Raw genomic sequence first — 26,743 nt, 5'->3', positions numbered from 1 at the left:
TCACCAGTTCTTTTTACATGGTACCATCACCAGTTCTTTTTACATGGTACCATCACCAGTTCTTTTTACATGGTACCATCACCAGTTCTTTTTACATGGCATCATCACCAGTTCTTTTTACTTGGTACCCTCACCAAATTTGGGGTCACACCCACTTATGCCCTCTCATAGTCCACTTGTTGCTACTACGCATACTGCCCGCTTTTAGTACCCTCTCATAGTATCCAGTTGAAGTAAACAACAACAATAAATGCTCATTTAAAAAAAAAAAGTTCAGCTGGATAATTCTTTTAACTTTTTTCTTTTTTTCTTTTTTCTTTATTATTTTTTATTTTATATTTATTTTGTTTTAAAAGAAAGCGAGGAATCATGCTGAATTGTCCAATTGGTGTTCTTGGTTCTGTATTAATTGTACTTAGCAAAACATGCAAGTCTTTCGAGATGATTATTATTGGTCGGTTGGTTCTGGGAGTCAATTGTGGTAAGTCCTCTGCTTTCTTTGTAAATCTTTCATTTCCAAAACTCTTTGCTAAGCCTTCTTCCAATGATTATTTTTCTTATCTATTCTTTACATTTCAACAAACAATTTGAATTCTTCTGAGCATTTTTCATTCATTCTTTTACATCTTTTAGTCTTTCCTTTTTCTTTCACTCTCCTTTTGTCTTCTTCCATGTTCTTTATTTTCTTGCAACTTGTCCTCATAATTTTCACATGTAACACCTATTCATTATGCCCACTTGTGCAGTGCCCACTTTTGTGCCCACTAATAGTTTCCCCACTTAACACCCACTTGCAATGCCCACTCATAGTACCTACTAGTACCCACATTGCCCTCTCATAGTACCCACTTGTAACTCCCACTAATAGCATCCTATAATAGCACCCACTCATATTGCCTAATTGTAGTTCCCACTCATAATGCCCACTCACATAGCACCCACTGTTGTATCCAATAACTCCCACTCGTAACACCCACTTACAACACTCACTCATAGTAGTCCACTTGTTGCTCCTACTCATACTGCCCACTTGTAGTACCCTCTCATAGTATCCACTGGTAGTGCTCTCTCATATTATCCACTTGGGGTGCACACTTGTACCTCCCACTTATAGCAACCACTCATGACACCCACTCATAACTCCCACTCATAGTGCTTCCTCATAGCTCCCACTTGTAGTGCTCATTCATAGCTCTCACCCATAGAGCCTTCTTGTAACTCCCTCTTATAGCGCCCATTCAAAAATTGACAGAAATATTGAAAAACAAGTAATATAAATGAAATTATAATTTTAATTTCCTATTCAGATATTTAACTTACAAAATTTATTTACCTCCTAATTTACCTTCTTATTCCATTGTTATTTTGGTTCTGTTTTGAAGGTCTAACCACAGTCCTCACTCCAATGTATTTGTCGGAAATTGCCCCGGCCAATATCCGAGGAGCACTGGGTGTTGTGCACCAGCTGAGTATAACTCTTGGGGTCCTCATATCACAAGTATTAGGTTTTCCTGAACTCATGGGTACTGAATCCTCATGGCCCATATTACTTGGTAAGTAATGCTCTTTGATTTAAGCCAAAAGGCCATGTGTGTGTGTGTGTGTGTGTGTGTGTTTGTGCTTGTATGTATGCATCTTTGCATGATGGTTGTAAATGGATATCATCAACTTTCATACAAATGATGATGTCGTTTGTCTCCAGTCTTCTGTGAAAAACGCCTGGCCATGGGAAATGGTTTGGAAACAGGTGAAGATTGGTGACAGGATGGGCATCCAGCCATAGAAAATCTGGTTCGATGACTTACATCTGATCCATGCATGCATTGGAAGAGTGAACATTAAAATGATGTCGATGATTATAACTAACCTAAATTGTAACTTGTAACTCATCAAAATTACAACTCATTATGCTTTCTCATTTATACCTATTTCTTTATTACCCACAAGGGGCTAAACACAGAGGGGACAAAACAAGGACAGACATAGGTATTAAGTCGATTACATCGACCCCAGTGTGTAACTGGTACTTAATTTATCGACCCCGAAAGGATGAAAGGCAAAGTCGACCTCGGCGGAATTTGAACTCACAACGTAATGCAGACGAAATACCGCTAAGCATTTCGCCTGGCGTGCTAACGTTTCTGTCAGCTCGCCTTTCTCATTTATACCTGATTATAATTCATTATAAATTATGTAATATAATCCTTTGTACTGCAGACATAAGGCCTAAAATTTGTGGGGGAGGGGACTAGTCGATTACATTGACCCCAGTATTTCACTGGTACTTAATTTATCAACTCTAAAAGAATTAAAGGCAGAGATGACCTTGGCAGAATTTGAACTCAGAACGTAGCGATGGGAAAAATACCACTAATCATTTTGTCCAGCATGCTGACGATTCTACTAGCTTGCCACCTTTAAAACTATTAATGTAATAATGCAGCTAAATTTATAAAGTATAAGGTGCAAGTATGGCTCTGCAGTTAAGTAACTTGTTTCACAACTATGTGATCTAGGGTACATACATACAAACAAACACAAACCACTACCGCAATATTTATTTATTTATTTTTTTAAAGCCTGATTCTTTTCTATCAGACTCATTTTTGCTGAACCGTAAAGTTACAGGGACGTAAACAAACCAACACTGGTCGTTGATCAGTGATGGGGGAACAAAGACATACACACTCATGCACACATCAAATGGGTTTCTTTCAGTTTTCGTCTACTAAATCCATTCACATGGTTTTAGTTGGCCTGAAGCTAAATCAGAAGACACTTGCCTAAGGTACCACACAATGGGACTGAACCTGGAACCATGTGGTTGAGAAGCAATCTTCTTAGCACACAGTTGTGTCTGTGCCATACAAATAAATGAATTGGTTGTCTTTTTGGTCTTACATCTGTTCAAGCTGAGTTGAGCACGGTTAGTCAACAGCATCAATACATGTATCTTTTACTCTGATTATCCAGGTCTGACGTTCATTCCAGCTGCCATACAGTTACCACTTTTGATATTTTGTCCAGAAAGTCCTCGTTTTCTGCTTATTTCTAGAAATGAAGAGACTCGATCCAGAGAAGGTAACTATTACATTCTTACTACATAGAAACCGGGTCTTTCTGTATTGGCAAGAAATCTTGAAATGAATTGAATAACAACATACCTTTCAAACCTTGGCATAAAGCCACCTCCATCCCTCCATATGCTCTCACCACCTTGCTTAGTAGGAAGACCATTTTCCTTTCCCTTTGTTCCTGTTCTTTGTCTGTCTTGCCAGTTACTTGGCAATCACACTGGAGTTGGTGGCATGAAAGAAGTTCCATTACTCGCTGCAAAGTGGCTGACATCAGGAAGGCCACTCAGCAATAGAAACCATACCAAAGATGACATTGGAGCTTGGCCTAGCCTCTGTGATTCACTGGATTTTGTCAAACCATCTAACCTAATGCTTCTCATCCAGAGTCCATATGGCCCTTGGAGGTCCATAAAAAATTTTGTTAAGCTTTATTTGCAATAAACTGGTTATGTGTCAACATTACACTAAATATTTTAAAAATTTCTTTTGATATAATTCCTTATAATATTTAATTATAAAAATATATTATGATTTTTTTAACATCAAATGGCGAGGAATGTCCATCTGAATAAAACAGGGATCAAAGGGTTCCATAGATTAAAAAATGGTTGAGAAACACTCATCTAACCCATGACAGCATGAAAAACAAATGTTAAATGATGATGATATATATAATAAATTTACATTTGTAGCTATGACTATTGGTGCTCTTGGCTAGTGTTACTGAATGCCGAAGTAGTAATCTTAAAAGAGCTGGTGTTTTTATGCAAGAAAATGACCAGATAACACACACTTCACAAATATAATCTGTGAATGGAGCAATAGAAATACTCTCTCTCTTTACTCTTTTACTCTTGTTTGTAATTTGACTGTGGCCATGCTGGAGCACTGCCTTTAGTCGAGCAAATCGACCCCAGGACTTATTCTTTGGAAGCTCAGTACTCATTCTATCGGTCTCTTTTGCCGAACCGCTAAGTTACGGGGACGTAAACACACCAGCATCGGTTGTCAAGTGATGTTGGGGGAACAAACACAGACACACAAACATATACACATATATATACATATATACAACAGGCTTCTTTCAGTTTCCGTCTACCAAATCCACTCACAAGGCTTTGGTCGGCCCGAGGCTATAGTAGAAGACACTTGCTCAAGGTGCCATGCAGTGGGACTGAACGCAGAACCATGTGGTTGGTAAGCAAGCTACTTACCACACAGCCACTCCTGTGCCTATATACAAGATTTTTCTAAAATTCAACATGTGACCTTAACTGTTGCTGTTATATAAACTTCAGCAAATAAGATTTGTTTTCTTTGTTAGAAATTATCCTCTTTTCATAGAAAGAAGTCAAATAATCAAATAAATGCTCACACTTATATATACACATATACACACACACACTCACATGAACACCACCACCACCACCACCACCACCACTACCTCCTCTCTGCTATCACAATCACTACCACCACTAGCATCACCACCACCACATTCATTATTGTTACCACCACCACCACCATCATTGTCCATTGCCTTCTTTTGCAGTGCTTATGGAGTTACGTGGCAATTTCGATGTGGAGTTGGATATTGAAGACATGAAACATGAACAAAGGATGTGTGAATCAGAGCCCAAGGTATGTATGTGTGTGTCATCATCATCATCATTATCATTTAATATCCGTTGTCTATGCTGGCATGGGTTGGATGGTGTGACCAGAGCTGGCAAGCTGGGGGACTGCACTAGACTCCAGTCTGATTTGGCATGGTTTCTATGGCTGGATGCCCTTCCTAATGCCTACCACTTTACAGAGTGTGCTTGGTGCTTTGATGTGTGTGGTCGATGCCAGTGCTGCCTGACTAGCTCCTGTGCTGGTGACATGTTAAAAGCTCCATTTGAGCATGGTTAATGCTAGTGCCACCTGACTGGCACCCATGCCAGTGGCATGTAAATAGCACCCATCGTTTTGTGCAGGTTGTTCAGCAGAAGCTGAACACTCGTACATCATATTGCTGGAATATCTTTTATTGAAATTGACAACACCAATGTGAGGGATGAGCATGGCGCTGACCAAGTATTTCAAGCAGTTCATCTGGGTGAGCTGGTCTTTCGCTCATCAACCCCCATTCGGCCCTTGGCTATCATCGACACCCTGTAATTTCTTGCCAACTCCTAGGGTGTCCCCTGGACCCTCTTTGGTGTAGGAAGGGACAAAGTAAAGAAGGTAACATGCAAGATTGATGAAAGAGTGGATGTCTCACTGCTAACCTTTTCTTTATAAGAACAAATATATAATATTCTGCATATAAATATTTGGTGCTTTTTCAGTTTATGCTTAAATGTTTTTGTATATAATTATTTATAACACACTAATGCATGTACACATGTGCATGCACTTCATTCCATTTCTAGCCATCAATCCATTCTAACACACACGCACATCTGCATCACCACTTCACATGTTACTCACACACATGCATTATACACATGTCAGTACATACATATTCACACACATGCATATAAAACTATCTCACTCACTACTCACTCAGTCACTCCTTACTCACTCACTCAGACCCACCCACTCATTCACCCAATCACTCACCCAATCACTCACCCTCTCACCTACCCACCCACTCACTCACTCACCCACTCACTCACTCACCCACTCACTCACTCACCCAATCACTCACCCAATCACTCACCCAATCACTCACCCAATCACTCACCCTCTCACCTACCCACCCACTCACTCACTCACCCACTCACTCACTCACCCACTCACTCACTCACTGCTTCTCTCTATCTGTCTTTCCTTCCTAAGATCAGTATCTGGGAGCTCATGTTCAAGTCAGAACTCCGTAGGCCACTCGTTATTGGAATGGTGATGCAACTCTCTCAACAGTGCAGTGGGATTCTTGCCGTAAGTAGACAGCTTAATCTTCTGTGTTCTGTGTGTATTTTGTGTAGGGTTTGTAAGTGCACGTGTGTGTGTGTATAGGGAGGTGCATTCATTATCAGAATCTTGTTTGAATTTTAGTGGGTGTTTGCCACTGTAGTTATTAAGCCTAGAACAGGAAGGAACATAACTCAGTACAAGAAGATATTTTGTTCAACCAAAAACTTAAATTTATTTATCAATCCACCTCCACCCCACCTATCATAGCTTTCTCTGGATATTTACCAAGTGGATATCACCTGGTAGATATCCTTGGTATATCACCTGGTAGATATACCATGAAGACATGGTAGATCACCATGTTTTCATTAATAGTTTTTCATGTAGCCCTGTCGTTAAGAAGCTTGCTTCTCAGTCATGCTGTCTTGGTTTCAGTTCTGCTTTAAGGCAGGCATCTTGAGCAAGTATCTTCTTACTATAGCACCAGGCTGACCAAAGCCTTTTGAGCAGAATTGGACTGAAATCGGACCTTTTCCTTTTGAACGGCACTTTGTAACATAATTTCTAGGTAACTAAAAAGTGGGGGAAGGGTATCTTTTTTCTTCACAAATGTAAATAAACCCAATCTGTTTCTTAAAGGAGGGACATATTCATTATGCACAGAATGTTATTTACCTAAATGGACTCCAGTGATTGGTTAAAATTGCTAAAATGCAAGTAATTTCAGACGAAATATCTTACAAACTATAGAATTTTCTCAATAAAGCCAAGAGAAAATGATGTTTTATAAACACATTCTACCAGTATACGAAGTTTAAAACTTTTTAGTTACCTAGAAATTATGTTACAAAGTGCCGTTCAAAAGGAAAAGATCCCAGAAATCAAAAGAATCTCATTGTGTGTGTGTGTGTGTGCGTGTGTGTGTGTGTGCAGATGTGGTTGTGTGGCAAGAAGTTTGCTTCTCAACCACATGGTTCCGAGTTCAGTCCTACTGCATGGCACCTTGGGCAAGTGTTTTCTGCTATAGCCTTGGTCCAACCAAAATCTTGTGAGTGGATTTAATAGAGGGAAACTTCACTTTGTATGTTCTATCATTTTTAATTGTCAGAAATTACAAAATGACTCAAGGGCCAAGAATTTCAAGCATGGACACTTGTCAAACTGGTTTCAAATTAAGGACCTTTCATGTGTGTGTATAAACATACCCCCCCCACACATGTACACACACACAGAGTTCATATATCTTATACTATATACACACTCGTATTTTGATTTGTTTTTTTCCCCCTTTAGTATTAACAATTTATATAGAGTGGCCCAAAAGTCACAAAGGTGTTAATAATTCATTTATGTTGTTTTAAATTTTCAATAACTTAGCACTACACACTGTGTGTATATATATATATATAGCATTCAAAATGTGACCGCGTGTGTACCGTTGGCGATTTTTTTTTTTCCTCTGTCTTCCCTTCTCTGGATCTTTCCTTTTCCTATGTTTCTGACGAAGAGCTCCGCTCGAAACGTAAAACCCTCCTTCTTCCCTTCCTTCCTGAGCATCCAATAATACTATATTTGTTCCACGTCCTCGTGTTGTGTTTTCTCTTTGTGTTTTCATGTTTGGATTAACTTTATATATATATATATATATATATATATATATATAATGTGTGTGTACACATTAGGAGTGAAGAGTCACATTTTGTGGATTACAAACAAAAAAATATAATTAAAACAAATTTATTAAACTTTAGACTCCTCTGTGACTTTTGGGCCACCCTGTATATATGTGTATATATATATATATGCTTTTGTAATCAAACAATATTGGTAGATAGTTGAATATTTCTGTTTATCTACATTTAGACAGTCTTACAGTGTTGTTATATAATCCAATAGATTATAAATACTTTTGTCTTACACACACTCTCCCTCCCTCCCTCTCTCCTCTCCCTTCTCTTTGTCTTATTGTTTTTAGAAAAAATATTTATTTAAATTTTATTTTATTTTTCTCTTTGCATCATTTCTTCATCACCACCACCATCAACATCAACAACAATAACTCAATCACTTCCACACCACCCTGACCACCACTACCACCTCCACCACCAACATCTCAATCACTTCTTCCACAACTACTACCTTGATCACCACTACCACCTACACTATCACCACCAACAACAAAATCACTTCCACCACCATACCACCACACCACGACCATCCCTCCTAATCTGTCACAACTATCCTACATCTTATATCTCCTCACCACCACCACTGCCACTACTACTACCACCACTGCCACCACCACACATCTATGTCACCTCCATCAATGTCACACCATCATTACCATCATCATCACTACCATCATCATCCACAGGTCTTGTATTATTCTCATTCACTGTTCACCATGACCGGAATGAGTGACAACACAGCCAACCATGCCGACAGTTCTATTGGAGCCGTTCTGGTAGTGATGACCTTCATCAGCATCCCTCTTATGGAATCGACTGGCCGTCGTGCACTACACCTCATTGGTTTAATGGGGATGTTTATACTCAGCATTTTCTTGAACATCTCTCTGGTGCTTTCTGTGAGTTTTCCTTCTTGATAATTTTGTTATCCGCATTTTTAATTCTCCATTTTCTGTTTTATATATATATATATATATATATATATATATATATACATACACACACACACACTGTGCCGGTGGTACGTAAAAAGCACCCACTACACTCATGGAGTGGTTGGCGTTAGGAAGGGCATCCAGCCATAGAAACATTGCCAGATCAGACTGGGCCTGGTGCAGCCTTCTGGCTTCCCAGACCCCAGTTGAACTGTCCAACCCATGCTAGCATGGAAAGCGAACTCTAAACGATGATATATATATATATATATATATATATATATATATATATATATATATATACATACACACACACACACTGTGCCGGTGGTACGTAAAAAGCACCCACTACACTCATGGAGTGGTTGGCGTTAGGAAGGGCATCCAGCCATAGAAACATTGCCAGATCAGACTGGGCCTGGTGCAGCCTTCTGGCTTCCCAGACCCCAGTTGAACTGTCCAACCCATGCTAGCATGGAAAGCGAACTCTAAACGATGATATATATATATATATTATATATATATATATATATATAGCAGAGGTGATTCTTGGTCATGAGTGTCACTTGAGCTCATCACAGATTTCATGTAAGACTCATGCTTGCTCAAAGAATTTCACGTTTTCCCCACTTTATTTCTAGCCCCAAATGGCTTATTTTTTTTATATCTTGCCTTATGTCTCTCTTCATTTCTAAGTTAAGGGTAAAAATAAAGTGACCCTGCAAAACACAAATGATCTTTACACACAGGCACACAGAATAACAGCAGTCAAATAATGACAGCAGAGTGCACAGCAAACATCAGTGATCTGACTGTCGCCTGTACTTTTGACATGAGATGTCAGTTAGTCTTTTACACCTACCAGGCTTGTTCGTATTAGCCAGATAATTTTTCTGTATAATTTTTCATTCCTTTAAGAATATTGTAGAATGGAAACTGGAATTTAAATCCTGATCTCTAGAGAAATTTATTGCTTCAAGCAAACTTTGGATTTGAATTACTTTTAATTTTTATGATTATAAATAACAACTTTGGCTGTAACTTCTGAGCCTGTGAACGATGCCGAGAGAATGTCTGCTACAAATGATACCTTTTGCTACAGGGCACCTCTAAGACAACTGCCAGATGCTGAGTGAAAATAAATGAACTGCAACCAGGCTCAATAAAAGGAGTCTGAGTTATTGGCTGCAATTATATACTTGAAGTCAGTGTTAGCAGAAATTAAATCAGCTTGCAAATACACATTCACTCTACTAAATTTATATTTGGACTAAGCCTGAAAAGCCTATGTGCCAGAATCACCACTGATTATCACCACAGGGTTGGCCAAAAGTCACCTGACAGTAAATCAAAGCCATTTAATTCCAAGATTTATTTATGTTTAACAACTGAATGAATTTAATAAAAGCATCTAAATACGAAACATCATGAAAATTGTTCAAACTGAAGTCCTTCTTGAACGACACATTTTTCGATTTGAGTCACTACAGAATTACAGATAGTATTTATGGAACTTTGATTTACTCTTGGGTGACTTTTGGCCAACCCTATATATATATATTATATATATATATTATATATATATATATTTAATTATTTATTTATAGACATGTATATATATCGGGGAAATTGAAAATGCACTGGGATTTGTTTAGTTTTTCTATTAAAAAATTTTTAAAGACTTAACATCTATCATATTAACAATATTTTCTATTGTTAATCCTTGTTGTCTTTTATTATAGTACTATGTGGGTTGGCTGGTTTTGCAAATTTATACATTTGAATAAAAAACGGTCTTATATGTTTTGTTTTCAATCATTATCATATGTATTGATAACGTTTACATTAGAGAGGTGTTTCCATTGCACAATTTGAATTTATTCTATACATTCTATAGACACAGGTGTGACTGTGGCAAGAAGTTTGCTTCCCAACCACTTGGTTCCAGGTTCAGTTCCACTGCATGGTACCTTGGGCAAGTGCTTTCTGCTATAGCCTCAGGCTGACTAAAGCTTTGTGAGTGGATGCCATAGGAAGAAACTGAAAGAAGCCTGTCATATATATATATATATATATATATATATATATATATAAATTGTTTGTGTGTGTGTGTCTGTGTGTGTATGTGTGTGCACATAGTTTGTGTATGGTTTTGTCCCTCTCCACTGCTTGACAATCTGTATTGGTGTGCTTACATCCCCATAACTTAGCAGTTTGTTAATAGAAACTGATAAAATAAATACCAGGCTTTACAAAGAAATAATAAGTAATGGGGTTCATTCAGTCATGTGTATGTTTCTCTTTGTGTCTGTGTTTATTCCCCCCACCACCACCACCATCACCATTACAAACTCTTGACCACCGATGTTTGTGTGTTTATGTCCCTGTAACTTAGCGGTTCGGCAACAGAGACCAATAGAATAAGTACTAGGCTTACAAAGAATAAGTCCTGTGGGGAGGGGGTCAATGTCTTCGACTAAAACTCTTTAAGGTGATGCTCCAGCATGGCCACAGCCAAAAGAGTAAAAGAACAAATCCTGCATGAAAGGGATTTGGTTTCTCTGTCTCAGATTAGTTTCATGTTCTTCTCGTTGTTATTGTTGTTGTCCCTAACAAACGCCTTCAATCACATTTTGCTTTCCACAGGACACTTATGATGCAATGCAGGTTGTTAGTATCGTTATTGTAATCCTTTTTGTGGGATTTTTCTCTATTGGACCTGGTAAGTTGGACTTGTCTCTCTCTCTCTCTCTCTCTCTCTCTCTCTCTCAGCTCACAACACAAGACCATCTGACTCACTGGCAACCCTTTACTCTTGATGCATCAATGTGCTGTGTTCTCACTCTCTCTCTCTTTCTCTCTTGCTTTCTCTTTTTCTTTCTATCTCTTTCTCTCTCTCTTTTTCTCTTTTTCTTTCTTTCTGTCTCTCTCTATTTCTTTCTCTCTTTCTTTCTCTATTTCTTTCTCTCTTTCTTTCTCTTTTTCTTTCTCTCTTTCTCTCTCTTTCTCCTCTCTTTCTATCTCTTTCTTTCTCACCCTTTCTCCCTCTCTCTTTCTCACTCTCTTTCTCTATCTTACTTTCTCTCTCTCACTCTTTCTCTTTCTCTCTCTACTAGCATACCTAAAGTGTGTGATACCTGGGGCAGCCTTTGAGTTCCTCTGGGCCCCAAGCCTATACAGGCTTATACAGCAGACTCAAAAGTACCACCCTGTAACCCCTTGTCACCTCCTCTGATATGACTCTTTGCAAATCATCAAACTCTGCACTAAACACTTCACCTAAACCTTTATCCCCAGAACCATATGAAGTATGTCACCTAATGCTTAGGTGTAATCGGTTCACACTTATTTCTGGCAGAAACGTTAGCACGCTGGGCGAAGTGCTTAGCAGTATTTCGTCTGTCATTATGTTCTGAGTTCAAATTCCACTGAGATCGACTTTACCTTATATCCTTTCGGGGTCGATAAATTATGTACCAGTTATGCACTGGGGTCACTGTAATCGACTTAATCCCTTTGTCTGTCCTTGTTTGGCCCCTCTATGTTTAGCCCCTTGTGGGCAATAAAGAAATAAGAAAATCTACTTCAGTGAATTCTATCCAATTCATGCAAACATGTTAAAGTGAACTTCAAAAAACATCAATGATAATGATGATGATGATACACACACACACACATGCACATATTACACTAGTGTCAACTAACACCAGAAAGAGCACTCAATACTGATAGGCAGATTGTAAAAATTTATTTTTCATATAAATCACAACACCTCATCGAAAACCTAGTAAATATATAATAAAGACATTCTGTCAAAGTTTATTTGGATTTACCTGTCATGCATGAGGATTTACCTGAGATCTGTAGTCTACTTACATTTATTCTGGAATTATTGGTTTGCAAAGTTATTATGTAAGAAAACTGGGGAAAAATTTTTGCTATTATTTATTCAGTATCATATGTGTTTCGTTTGCTAATAGGAATTAGAAAGCTGTACATGTTGGACAAACATGTAAGACATTTCATGTTAGAAATTCTTCAGAGAGAGAATCAAATTGTGTGTGTGTGTGTGTGTGTGTGTGTGTGTGTGTGTGTATGTATATGCACGTGTGTGTGTATGTATTATGCATGTGTGTGTGTATGTATATGTGTGTATGTATATATGTGTGTATGTATATATATGTGTGTGTGTATGTATATGCATGTGTGTGTGTATGTATATGTGTGTATGTATATATGTGTGTATGTATATATATATGTGTGTGTATGTATATGCATGTGTGTGTGTATGTATATGTGTGTATGTATATATATGTGTGTGTGTATGTATATATATGTGTGTGTGTATGTATATATATGTATGTGTGTATATATGTATATATATATGTGTATGTATGTATATATATATATGTGTGAATGTATGTATACATGCATGCATGCCATTCTCTTTCTCTCTCTCTCTCTCTTTCTATCTCATTCTATCTGTTATTTCACTTTTATCCCTCTACATCTGTGTTGTATCTCTTTCATTTCTAGGTTCCATACCCTGGTTGATTGTGGCTGAACTCTTTTCACAAGGAGCTCGATCCTCTGCCATGAGTGTCTGTGTGATGATCAACTGGTTAAGCAACTTCCTCAATGCATTTACTTTCCCTTATGTCGAGGTAAGATTTATCTCCCCTTATCTCAAGATGCGGTGGGTTTTCCAAGTTGAAAAACTATAACATAAAATTGTATCCTTTTCCTTTCCTTTCTACACTTTGTGTTTTAGAGTGGCAGTAGTGATGGAAATTGTGACTAAATTTCTTGAAAAAAAAAAAGTTTTTTACTCTCACTTTTGTTTTTGAGTTAAATTTGAGTTAATTTGAGTTAAATTTCTTCTAAATAACTAAAAGAATGGAATGCAATGTACCAATCTCTACAAATTTCTGGCTTTAATAGTGGTGGTGGTAGTAGTAGTAGTCGTAGTAGTAAATTCTGCTGAGGTCATCTTTGCCTTTCATCCTTTTGGGGTTGATAAAATAAGTACTAGTTGAGCACTGAGGTTGGTGTAATCAATATAATCCATCCCTGAACTTGTTGGCCTTGAGCCAAAATTTGAAACCACTATTATTATTATTATTATTGAGTGAGGGAGCAGTGCATGCTATCAAAGTGACACTGGGTAAAATATACAAAGCCCAGTATACCCATCATGAGTACCTGTCTGATAAGGGTACACCAGGCACATACATCACAACCATATGTATGCGACATGGTGATCTCATATCAAGATAAGCAGTGCATGACCTTGAAGGTGGGGCCCAGTTAGAATTTTCTTCAGGTCGAGTAGCCCATCCTGCTCAAAAGGTCCCTGAATAAGGGTTGTTTAAGGATGATGAACAAAACACCCATGTTTCCAAAAATGAATTATCCAAACCCCAAATAATTCCTCTCGGCACATGGCTATGATGCTCCCCCACTACTTCTGCTCGTGATCAGAGATGCACATATCGTCAGCCACTAAGGGACATTCTCAACTGGTTAAGGTCAAACAACTGACAAGCAAATCTGTGGTATTGAGTAGAGTATTTGCTGTTGCCCATCTTATACCAAGACAAAACAATGTACATGATAATACTTCCAATCAGTTAAGATCAGAAGCCATGAGAGGTACTGCCTGCTACTGCATCAAGGTGTTCGTCGCCGTCGTCGTCATCACTATCATGGGTTTAGGTCCTAGACTGGGTGGTGCATTGTGTCCTTGAGCAAGACACTTCAGTTTTCATTGCTTCAGTTCATTTACTCTGCTAAGAATTAGTGCTAGTGCTGGCACACTTTTTTCTCCTTTGAATTTGTAATTGTACCATTGTAGTGCTCTATATTTATTTATTCATTAATTTATCAAGCTATAAATAGTAACCAATCTCCGTTGGCTAGTCTCTGATTTCTTAACCGTTGACTCCAAAGACAATCTAACTAGGTGTATTCCAAGAGCCATCCATCATCAGTGAATGAGTATAGGAGTCACCCATCATCAATGATAAGGGTTCCAGTTGATCTGATTAATGGAACAATCTGCTTGGAAAATTAACATGCATGTGGCTGAGTACTCCACAGACATAGTTCTCTGAGAGATTCAGCATGACACAGAATGTGACAAGGCTGGCCCTTTTGAAATACAGGTATAACTCATTTTTGCCAGCTGAGTAGACTGGAGCAACATGAAATAAAGTGTCTGGCCTCAAGGACACAATGTACCACCAGGAATTGAACTCACAGCTTTACATCTGTGAGCTGATCACCCTAACCACTAAGCCATACATCTTCACATAGCCAGTGCATATATACTTAAGCAATTCTCATTCTTCCATGATGTAAATGATAGAATTTCAACACATGTCCTCACAGCCAGTCAATTTTCATTCATTCATGTACTGTGCTGGTATTACTACTTTAATATTTATCTGTTTATGATTTCAGAAAGGACTGAAGCACCTATCCTTCTTACCGTTTACCATTCTGCTTCTGCTGTTTTGGATTTTCACCTACATGTTTCTGCCAGAGACAAAAGACAAGACGTTTCAACAGATTTCAGAAATCTTCTCACAGAAGACATTGAGCAGTCAATCGAAATCAAATGGTGTTGCTAAGGAAAATAGTCACTTGGTTGGGTTCCGAAATATGTGAGAGCTTTTGATATACACACAGGTTTGCAAATGGGTATATACATACACTTAAAATACACTCAACTTCAAATATTACTTTCATATATGTGCATGTCAGCATATGTACATGATTATGTATAATTTCTCACATATACAAGTGCTCAGACACACACACACACACACATATATATATATATACACTATATATACACACATAGAATACACACATATTTAGTATATGCTTATGATTGCATATATATAAATGCATACATGTGTGTATGTATTTACACGTACACACATGCATGCATATCTATAAACACAGACACATATTAAAAATACATATATGAAAATTTATATATATATATATATATATATATATATATATATATATATATATATATAAACATTTATATATACACACATATATAAACATTTAAACACACACACACACACATATATATACAAACATTAATATAAATAAGTAAACATTGATATATATATATTTGAATGTATGTATATAAACATACATAAACATATATACATATACAAATATTTGTATGTGTGTGTGTATATAATCTGTGTGTGTATGTACGTATGTATTTTATATTTAGATGTTTCTCTTCTACTTATTAAAAATGATTAAGTTATTATTAATTGGGGAATTCAGTTCTCTCTATATTTTTGTTATTCTGAGTTTTATTTTTCTAAGGTTAAATCTGTTTAAAGCAAATTGCAACTGATGTTCCCATTTTTTAATTCCCAAGCTGAGAAATATGACTTGAAATATGTTATATCTACATACAAAATGTAAAAGTTCAATTAAAAATAAAAAAAGCAAAAGATTGACTATCTACATTAATGTGAGAAAGAATTCAACAAGGGTTGATCCATATTTTTGAACAGCACCACCGAACATTCTGATATATATATATTGAGAAAATGTTTGCATGTACAATGAATACTAATAAAAGAAAGTTTTTGATTTAATTGGAGCATAAATGATTATGGTAGAAGTTCATCTGACAATCAATTGCTGAGTATTTTGAAATACAGCAAATTTGAACTCAAAACATGAATATATATATTTTCTGTTATTCAGAAGTTACTGAGTGACTCAAGGGCAAAGTGTTTCGTGCATTGGTCTTTGAGTCACCCAGTAACTTTTGCTGATTAGTAATTATAAAAAAATATGTATTTATGTATGCATGTGTGTGTGTGTAGGTGTGTGTGTTTGTTCATTTGTTTAACATCCATTTTTCTATGCTAGCATGGATTTAGATAGAAATTATTTGAGGCGGAATTTTATGGCTGGATGTTCTTCCTGTCTCCGACCCTCACCAGTTTTTCTTGTTAGGGATGATTGTTGCTAGTGGAAAACCCATGGTTACACTATTCTTTTACTTCTCACCCTGTTGGAAGATGCTCATATGCATCAAGAAAATGTACAGGAACACTGGTGCTGTTCTACAAGTCTGTTTTTCCTTTTCTGCTTTGCCTTCCTCCAATGTTTCAAGAGTCTCAGGAATAGGAACTTCCTTAAACTATTTGACATTCTGAAAAAGAACCGCCTTTGTCTTTTGGTGGCATTCTCTACATTTTGCTTAATGGATTGAAGAAAGTGAAAATACCTGTTTTGGAGATAATATGTTAAGCTGTAACAGCTGATTGTTAATCTCTAACTTTTGCCTGAATTATAAATTTTAACAATTTTATGACTGTTGTGTCTGGGGAGAGTAATTTTTTTTGTGCTTTATAATGTAACACACTCACCGCTAAAATTTCTGCTTATTTCTTATTTTTATTTTCCTAAAGTCAAGACTATTGAAAAGGTTGCAAAACGCAACAAAAATTTGAAATCTTAAAACCACATCGGAAACAACAGCCAGTTCTTTATAGAACATATAAGACAATTGGAAAACTATCCACTGAAACCCTCACTAGGTGAGCTGGAATTTTTTTTTCTTTTTAAGACAAATGTTAACTTGAAGCAAAACTCTAACCCATTTATTAAAACACCAGTAATGAGGTTTAGAGTGTGATTTGGTTCAATTAAAAACTGGCTAATCAATATGGAAAATTCAAGATTATCCCAGAGTTAGGATAGTGTTGAGCTCTCCAAAGACCATATTCTACAATTAAAAAGTACTGACATATAAAGTTGCGCATTCCAGAACTGTTTTGATCATGTGATCATTCATTAATTCTATATTAATTGAAATTTGCAGGATTTTACCCACAAATTTCTTTGTATATTTTTACAAAATGAAATATATATTTTTTATTATATTATATATGATGCATTATGGGGCTTTTGCATTTACAGTTATAGTTTTAAGCGTGATCTGTTTCTATGCCTATGCTCACCCTTTATGATATAAAATTCCCTTTTCTTTTTTTCAACACATTTTATATATTTTATTTATACCGGTCCTTATAAAATATATTTTTAACTAATTAAAATAGAAACGAATTCACATATTAATGAGAAGAATAAATTTTAATTGGAAAGAATTAATCTTGTTTAAACAAAATAATTAAAATGTTAATGATCAATTATTTGGCCATCAATTAATTAAATTAGTAAATCGTTTATTATTAATGCATAGAATGCTAATGACCGGGCGTACTTGTGTGTGGTTGGTGAGATTGTTTCACTTTAAGCTTATACACTAACACCTCAAATGAAGTTACACACATACATGCAATGCATATATATGCACATATATACAACACATGCACATACACACATTCATGCTTGCTTGCATGTAGCCATTCATTTTACTGAAAAGAAAACTTCATTCCAAATGCCAGTAAACTCAGAGTAACAAATTGAGCTTTACCATTGTATAGAAAAATAAACTATGTATTGATTATTTTTTTCTCTCTAACATTAACACCAAAATGTGTGCATTTAAAGAAAAAGGTAAAGTGCAGGTGTAGGAGCAGATTTTACATCTATGTCTATATACTATATATGTAAGGGTATTATATTTTTATTTCTTGTACATAAAGAGTCTCATGTTGGTTCATAGTATTGAGTTAAAAATCATGTTGCAGATTACAGACCTTGAAGGAGACTAGGCAGCTTTATATAGCAAGAGAAAAGCAAAACAAACAAAATGCCTATCACTTATATTGTGTTACCCAAAGTTTATAAATAGGTATTATGGAATGGTTCCACTACAGTAAGCACTGGGGCTACTTCATAATTGTCAAGTGTTTTTTTCAAATATAAAATATTGGTGCACTCAGAGATGCACATGAAGATAACTAGATATATATTTGACATTTCTTCTTATCAAGAGAAATATATGTATATATACATACAGACTAAGACCAATGTGTTACTAGAAAATTAGCATATTTTCTGGTCTGAATTTTTTTGCTTTCTTAAAATATATGGATAAGTTTGTAAATTGAAACTTCTCATTCCCTTTGTCTGCATACAACAAAACCGCTTTACTACAAAATATATCAGTATAAATTATGTGAATTATTTATATGTACTGAATAAACTGATATGTAATATATTATTGTTCCTTTTTTCCTTCTTCATTGAATCATCATTGTATACATGGATGCACCACTAAGTCCCTTCTCTTTGTTTTCTTTTAATCTCTGATTAAAGGTTTTCCATACATACATACGCACATGTGCATACAAATATATGAGGGGGTGCTGGAAAGTTCCTGGCTTTAAGGGTAACACGAAAGGCCTGGTTGGTGGTCCAACCTTCTGAGTTCTTTTACAGGGATTAGAAGAACTGAAGGACTGCTGGAATGAGTGTGTGAATCTGAGAAGAGAATATGTTGAATAAAATCATAATTAACTGATCTTCCTCGTATTTTTTTTTAATCCAAAGTCAGGAACTTTTCAGCCCCACCACCATGTGTGTACATATATATATCACTGTGACTGACCAGGCTATCAGATGTTGGTACACATCGCTGGTCACAATGTGCTTCGCATTGTTTTAGCCTTTAAATGATGCCACCCTTCTGGCTAAGCGAGTAGGCCAACAGAAGAAAGAGTGAGAGAAAGTTGTGGCGAAAGAGTACAGGGATCGCCACCACCCACTGCCGGAGCCTCATGGAGCTTTTTAGGTGTCTTTTGCTCAATAAACACTCACAACTCATGATCTGGGAATCAAAATTGCGAGTCTGCTGTCCTAACCACTGGGCCATTGTGCCTCCACGTGTGTATATGTATGTATATATGTATATATATATATGTATATATATGTATATATATGTGTATATATATATATATGTATATATATATGTGTATATATATTGAGTCTGCTGTGATTAATATGATTTAAATTACAACACATTAATAATCTAACAGTATATCTTTTTCTATCCTTCTGAAGAGATTTTTCCCTAATGTAATGATTTTAATAATTGCTATTTAATCTGTTATGATTAATTGAAATATCTGTAAAGGACTGTTTGATTTTTAAAGATAATTAAATGCTATATCTGCATTTTCTTACTTTCTTTTGAATGATTATAAATGATTATAAACCATGATATATATAAATTTGTGTTCAGTTAGGTGGTTAGATGTATGAATATTACTGTAATTTGGCCAAAGAGACCAATAGAATAAGTACCAGATTTAAAAAAAGTACAGGAGGCAATTCCTTCAACTAAAATCCTTCAAAGCAGTGCTTCAGCATGACCGCATGCCAATCACTGAAACACACAAAGATAAAGAGTCTCTCATTGCTATTTTGGTAAATGCAGGGAAGTTTATTTTTCGTTGATGAGATCATAATAAGGTTAAAAAATGTTCGGAGTTGTCTCCCATACTTGCTGAAATAATTAAGATAATATTAGTTAATGACTGTTTCTTTTTCTCTCTTACTACACAATTATTTCTAGTTAGCCTTTTGTTGTTTGTTCCTCCTCGAGCCACGCCTGGCTCATAAGGCCGGTTTCCTTGGCATATAGGTTCACCACCTGGACGAGACGCCAGTCCGTCGCAGGTGAACTGCAAGATGCAGGAGGAAAGAGGGAGAGAAAATTTTGGCGAAAGACTCAGCAGAAGTTCGCCCTTACCTTCTGCCGGAGCTGCGTGGAGCTTAGGTGTTTCGCTCATAAACACACACACATCGCCCGGTCTGAGATTCGAAGCCGCGATCACTCGACCGCATGTCCACTGCTCTAACTACTAGGCCATGTACCTCCACAGTTAGCCTTTTAATACTCTCTCTAAATAAAATATAATAACGCCAACTTAACAGCAGCTATTCATGAAAATTGCACCCCTCAGTAATTCTCTAAACATTTCTAGCTTTCTACGCCACAAATCTACTATCATGTATAACATGTATAATTTACACAGTGATTCTATCACCACTGTTCTGGCAAGTATATCTGAAGGTTTTGGGTCGATGATAAGATTATAAGAGTTCTCTTATCTATATGGAAAAAAATTACAAAAGGGGGAGAAAAAAAAGTTTCTATGCTTGTCTTGCAAGATTCTTAGTGTGAAATCATATTTTGAAACAGATATTGTAGTATTTTGAGTGGGTCATGCTACCAATTAGAGCACACGCACTGGCTGTGTATCACTTCTATTTTATTAATGCATCTGAAATTTAGTAAGTTAAATCGTAGATAAATATATAAAATAAATGGTTAGTCAGTTTTCTCGTCACAGTTTGAGATCTTATGGATGACGATGCGCACTTCTTATACCTTCTTTGCTATTGATTGATATTATTTTCTCATCCATCACTGCAATAACATTTCTATTTAGACTTTAAATATTTTCTGCATTCAGATATGTTGTTTGATCTGCTCTTTTCATATGACTTTAAACTCAGATTAGTTCTGATCAAGCAAGATCTAAGATGATACAGAATAATTTAAGAGAAGATTTAACTACTATTTCTAGCATGTCTAGCGACTACGTTGCGGCAACAGCTTTATTAAGTATGGCATCACTGTCTTTTATCTTAGACCTCCGTTAACGGCTCAAATAATTTGTGCCCGGATGACTCTTCAAGGGAGGTCATTCTCAAGTGAGTATAAAAGTGTCTAAGAGTTACGTCCCCTATATCGTATTCAAATCTCGTTATTCCTTTCTTTTAGTCTTTTATTATTTGTTTCAATTACTTAACTGCGGCCATGCTGGAACACCGCCTTTAGTCGAACAAATCACCCACAAGACTTATTCTTTGTAAGCCTAGTACTTATTCTGTCGGTGTCTTTTGCTGAACCGGTAAGTTACGGGGACGGTTGTCAAGTGATGGTGGGGTGGGGTACAAATACAGACACCCAAATACATGTATGTGTATATATATATATATATATATATATATATATATATATATATATTATATATATACTGGGTGCGTAAGGTATTTGAGGACATACCAGTTTTAGATTATTGCTGCATTTTTCGATAACTTTGTATAATTTTTGTTTCAGAAAATAATGGCAGACTCTCAGCTTCCTCAAGAAATGAAGAGGCATGCTGTTATTGTGGTTATTGGTTATAAAGGCTGAGCATAGCGATTTAGAAATATCTCTATTTTTAAAAGTTGCCAGATGTTTCTTCTACAAAGTTTGGAAGGAGTTGGAGGCTGGATATGGAAACGTATCAGCAGTATCGAAGCATAAAAAGCATCCTAAACGTTCTGAAATCATCAGAACACCTGAATTTATCCAGCAAGTTCAACAGACTTTTGATTACAATCCCAGAAAGTCCATGAGGTCAATTGCAAAAGATATCCATGCGTCAGAAGGAAAGTCAGAAATGTTGTCCACGAAGACATCAGACATAAGTCTTATATTATGAGGAATAATCAATTTGTCAGAGAAAGCAAAATCCCTACATCAGATCTAAAAGGCTCTTAAACAAGCTGAGAAATTCAGAAGAAGAAGATTTGAATTGGTTTTTCTCAAACGAGAAAAACTTCAACCAAGATCAAAAAAGTTAACAGAAGAAATGACAGATGGTTATGTGCAGACATTTCTGACGTTCCAAGTGTTATGCATACAAAATTTCCTGCAACTGTCATTGTTTTAGGTGTTGTCACCAATGAAGGACATGTGATGCCTCCTTACTTCTTCCAACAAAGCCTTAGAGTTAACTCTGCTGCCTACATTAAGGTCCTGGAAATAATTGTTAGGCCCTGGATAAACGGTATATGCAATGGAAGGCCATATGTTTTTCAATAAGACTCTGCACTATCACACATGGCTCTAGTAACACAGTAATAGTTGGCTGAAAATTTTCATGATCACATAACCCCTAACATTTGGCCTCCTAATTCCCCAGATCTCAATCCATTGGACTATTACATGTGGAGCGTTGTTGAGAAAGAGAGGTCAATGAACACGCCCATAACATCAAAGATTCTATGAAAGCTGCCATAGTCAGAGTAATGTCCAAAATGAACCAGGACCACTTGATTGGAGCATGTAGATGATTTAGATCTCATATAGAAATAGTTGTTGAAGTTGAAGGTGGGTTTATTGAATAACATTATAGAAAAAAATGTTTATTTTTATCCTCATAGCAATTTTTGATAAATAAAGTTATATATCTGTCTTTTTTTATAAATATAAATCTGTACACAAATATCTTACGCACCCTGTCAATATATATATATATATATAATATATAATATATATATATATATATATATATATATATATATATATAATGGGCTTCTTTCAGTTTCCGTCTATCAAATCCACTCACAAGGCTTTGGTCAGCTCGAGGCTGTAGAAGACACTTGCCCAAGATGCCACGCAGTGGGACTGAACCCGGAATCATGTGGTTGGGAAGCAAGCTTCTTACCATACTGCCACTCCTGCGTCATGTAAGTCAAATAAGACAAAAATCAACTTCATAATGCGAGACTGAACTGCATTGATATCAGAACTGTTGCAGAGAATACAAAGTGAATACAAAGACCCAGTCTTCGGCGAATATTGACAGCATTCAGCAGCATATCTGGGAGGAAAAGAGGAGAGCAGTCAATCGCCATGAAGCCGTCGACCTCATTATTTTTCTGGTAACTTATTTTTGTAAAATCCCGGAGGGATGAAAGGCAAAGTTGATCATGGGGGGTTCGAACGCAGAACCTAAAGAACCAGAACGAGCACCACAAAGTATTTGTCCAACGCTTTAATGATTTTTCAAATCAATCACACTTGATTGTTTCTAGTATAAGCTTGAAATAGATAAATGAATACATGCGTCACAAAATCCGGGGAAAGCCTGAGGCTCATGAGGCCAGCTTCCCGTATGTACTACCCCTGTCCCTAGGCGGGACGTCGGTCTGTTGCAGGATTGTCCATTTTGCCTACTGACTGGACGGAAGCAAAGTGAAATAAAGTGTTTTGCCCAAGAACACAATGGATTGCCTGGTTCAGGAATCGAAACCGCAATCTTACAACCATGATTCCAGCACCCTTAACCACTAAGCAACACGCCTCCACATAGTATAGGCTTTGGTTTGAATATTTGAGAGAGGCAGTTAATTGATATGATCTACCCTAGTATTTGACTGGAACTTTATTTTATCGACTCGAAAGACGAGTGACAATTTTGGTAAGAGCCGTAATTATCAGATTCTCGCAGTTCTGTCAACACACTCCTCCTCCTCCTCCTCCTCCCTCTTCTCCTCCTCCTCCTCCACCTCCACCTCCTCCTCCTCCTGCCGCTGCTGCCTATGCTCCAATCCACTCAGCGTTCAAAAATGAGGTGTGCCGATAATTATAGAATGCCAGCATTGTCACATCCTGTGTCACGCTGAATCTTCCCGAGGACTACATTAGGGTACGCGTGTCTGTGACGTGCGTGGCCACTTGCACGTTAATTTCACAGGTAGGCTGTTCCGTTGACCGAATCAACTGGGACACTCGTCGTCGTCGTAGTAACCGACGGAGAGCCAGGCTGAGCTTGAAAAATGTTTTGAGCTGTCATTTGCCATCTTGAAGTTTCAGGACGTTTGTATGTAACTTTGTGAAGAACTACACAGAACACTAAGTGAAGAAGTGAAGAGACAATGGTAAGAAAACGTCTCTAACATCGTGTATGATAAAGATTCTCAGAGTAAAATTTCACAAAGAAAAAAACACATAAACTGCTATTATTTCTTTATTGCCCACAAGGGGCTAAACATAGAGGAGACAAGCAAGGACAGACAAAGGTTTTAAGTCGATCACAGCGACCCCAGTGCGTAACTGGTACTTAATTTATCGACTCCGAAAGGATGAAAGGCAAAGTCGACCTCGGCGGAATTTGAACTCAGAACGTAACGGCTGACGAAATACCTATTTCTTTACTACCCACAAGGGGCTACACACACAGAGGACAAACAAGGACAGACAAACGGATTAAGTCGATTACATCGACAGTAGTGCGTAACTGGTACTTAATTTATCGACCCCGAAAGGATGAAAGGTAAAGTCGACCTCGGCGGAATTTGAACTCAGAACGTAGCGGCAGACGAAATACTGCTAAGCATTTCGTCTGGTGTGCTAACGTTTCTGCCAGCTTGCCGCCACTTATATCGTTAATAAACTGTTATATCGTCTGGAAACCCAATAAAGATTAATTACGTAGCGTATATGTTTTATATTTCATATTTTAATTCCGTCATTAGACTGCACCCATGCTGGGGCACCTTGAAGAATTTTAGTCGAACGAATCGACCTCAGGACTTATTTTTTTAAAGCCTGGTATTTATTCTATCGGTTACTTTGGCCGATCCGTTAAGTTACGGGGAATTAAACACACTGATACTGGTTGTCAATCGATGGTGGTGTACCACCATCGATACACACACCTACATACATGCATGCGTGAACACACACATACATTCATACACACATACATGCGAGCACACACACACAAACACACACACACACACACACGATGGACTTCTTTCGGTGTCCGTCTACCAAATTCACTCGCTCTTTTATCTGTATATATATATAAAAGGCACGATGTGTGTGTGTGTGTACGTGAATGTAATTTATGCTCGTCCACAAATTAGCACACATGTCTGTCTCTGTCTCTCTATCTCTCTGTCTCTCCCCCCTCTCTCTTCCTTTTTATCTGTCTGTTTATCTCTCTCTCTTTCCCTCTTCCTCTTTATCTGTCTTTCTGTCTGTCTGTCTCTCCCCCTCTCTCTCTTCCTCTTTATCCGTCTATCTGTTTATCTCTCTCTCTCTCTCTTCCTCTTAATCTGTCTTTCTGTCTGTCTGTCTCTCTATCTCTGTCTCTCCCCCCTCTCTCTCTTCCTCTTTATCTGTCTGTCTGTTTATCTGCCTGTCTGTCTGCCTGTCTGTCTGTCTCTCTCTCTCTTCCTCTGTCTCTCCCTCTGTCTCTCCCTCTTTCTCTGAGACAAATTCAAAGATGCTTCACCTTTGCGGTCTTTTAACTCTTTAGCTTTCTGTTTACTCCATCAAACACAATGTTTATTCATTCACATTGTTTTGAATTAATCATATATTTTCTTGTAGCTCCAAGATTTTGATAGCGCGATTACTTATTTTTAGAATGACATAGTGAGGTATGTGTGAGAGGCTGGATCTGACCAGTTTGAACAAAACTCGGGTAGAGTATTTGGGCTGGATATGGCAAGTTTCAATGCTAAAGAGTAAAATTTTCTAGTTCTAGAAATAGCAGGGACCACGATGGTATAAATAATAGCATTAGATTGGAAAATGCTTTTGGAGCGAAAAAAGAAAACGTATGTATTTTGAGGGGCAGCTCCAAAAGAGAATCAATTCACATTCTCCTGCAACTCTATAAATGCTTACGACACAACACACACACACACACACACGCATGCCTGCATGCACGCACGCGCACGCGCACACAAGGGTGTGTGAGAAAGAGAGAGAGAGACAGACAGACAGAAAGAGAGAGAGAGAGAGAGAGAGAGCAAGATAAGGCTTGTATAAGGGCAGATTCGGTCGAACAGCGTACAAAATATTTATAATTTTATATATACGTATGTGTATGTATGCATATTTTGTGTGTATATATATATATATATATATATATATATATGTATATGTGTGTGTATGTATGTATGTATGTATGTATGTATGTATGTATGTATGTATATGTTCGTAGTTATGTGTAGATGGGTGTGTACGACTGAGGGAGGAGAATGGATCTTAAGATCAGATAATATTAAAAAAAGAACCAGTTTGACCCGCGCTTCCAATTAAGAATATCAGAAAAATGGCAGATTTTCTCCACCCTGCATACCACACTGTTCTGTGTCTGTCTGTCTCTCTCTCTTTCTCTTTCTCTCACCCTTTCTCTCGTTTTGATCTTCTCTGATCTAATTAATTTATCTATCTATCTATCTATCTATCTATCTATCTATCTATCTATCTATCTATCTATCTATCTATCTATCTATCTATCTATCAGTTTATTTGTATGTCTGTATGTGTGTGTGCGCGCTCGCCCGTGGGGCTCACTGAATTTTTCTCTGTGTGTGTGCGTGCTTG

General features: G+C 37.0%; 1 protein-coding gene across 3 annotated transcripts in view; it reads left to right on the top strand.

Annotated features, from left to right (window-relative positions):
• Positions 1-26,306, top strand: part of LOC115219468 (solute carrier family 2, facilitated glucose transporter member 1) — a 90,466-nt gene extending 64,160 nt beyond the window's left edge. For 2 of the 3 annotated variants that reach the window (XM_029789637.2, XM_029789636.2), the window contains exons 6-14: positions 357-481; positions 1,383-1,553; positions 2,974-3,081; positions 4,627-4,715; positions 5,901-5,999; positions 8,350-8,562; positions 11,245-11,320; positions 13,135-13,262; positions 15,061-15,488. In XM_029789637.2, coding sequence (XP_029645497.1) covers positions 357-481; positions 1,383-1,553; positions 2,974-3,081; positions 4,627-4,715; positions 5,901-5,999; positions 8,350-8,562; positions 11,245-11,320; positions 13,135-13,262; positions 15,061-15,267 — 1,216 coding nt within the window. In that variant the 3' untranslated portion in view covers positions 15,268-15,488. Of the gene's footprint in view, positions 1-356; positions 482-1,382; positions 1,554-2,973; positions 3,082-4,626; positions 4,716-5,900; positions 6,000-8,349; positions 8,563-11,244; positions 11,321-13,134; positions 13,263-15,060; positions 15,489-26,269 lie in introns of those variants that run through there. The other variant, XM_036508874.1, reaches the window with a different exon arrangement.
• The last annotated feature ends 437 nt before the right edge of the window (positions 26,307-26,743 follow it).

Source organism: Octopus sinensis, linkage group LG14 (genome assembly GCF_006345805.1).
Source record: "Octopus sinensis linkage group LG14, ASM634580v1, whole genome shotgun sequence".
Lineage (NCBI taxonomy): Eukaryota > Metazoa > Mollusca > Cephalopoda > Octopoda > Octopodidae > Octopus > Octopus sinensis.
This window is presented reverse-complemented; position numbering and strand designations above follow the sequence as displayed.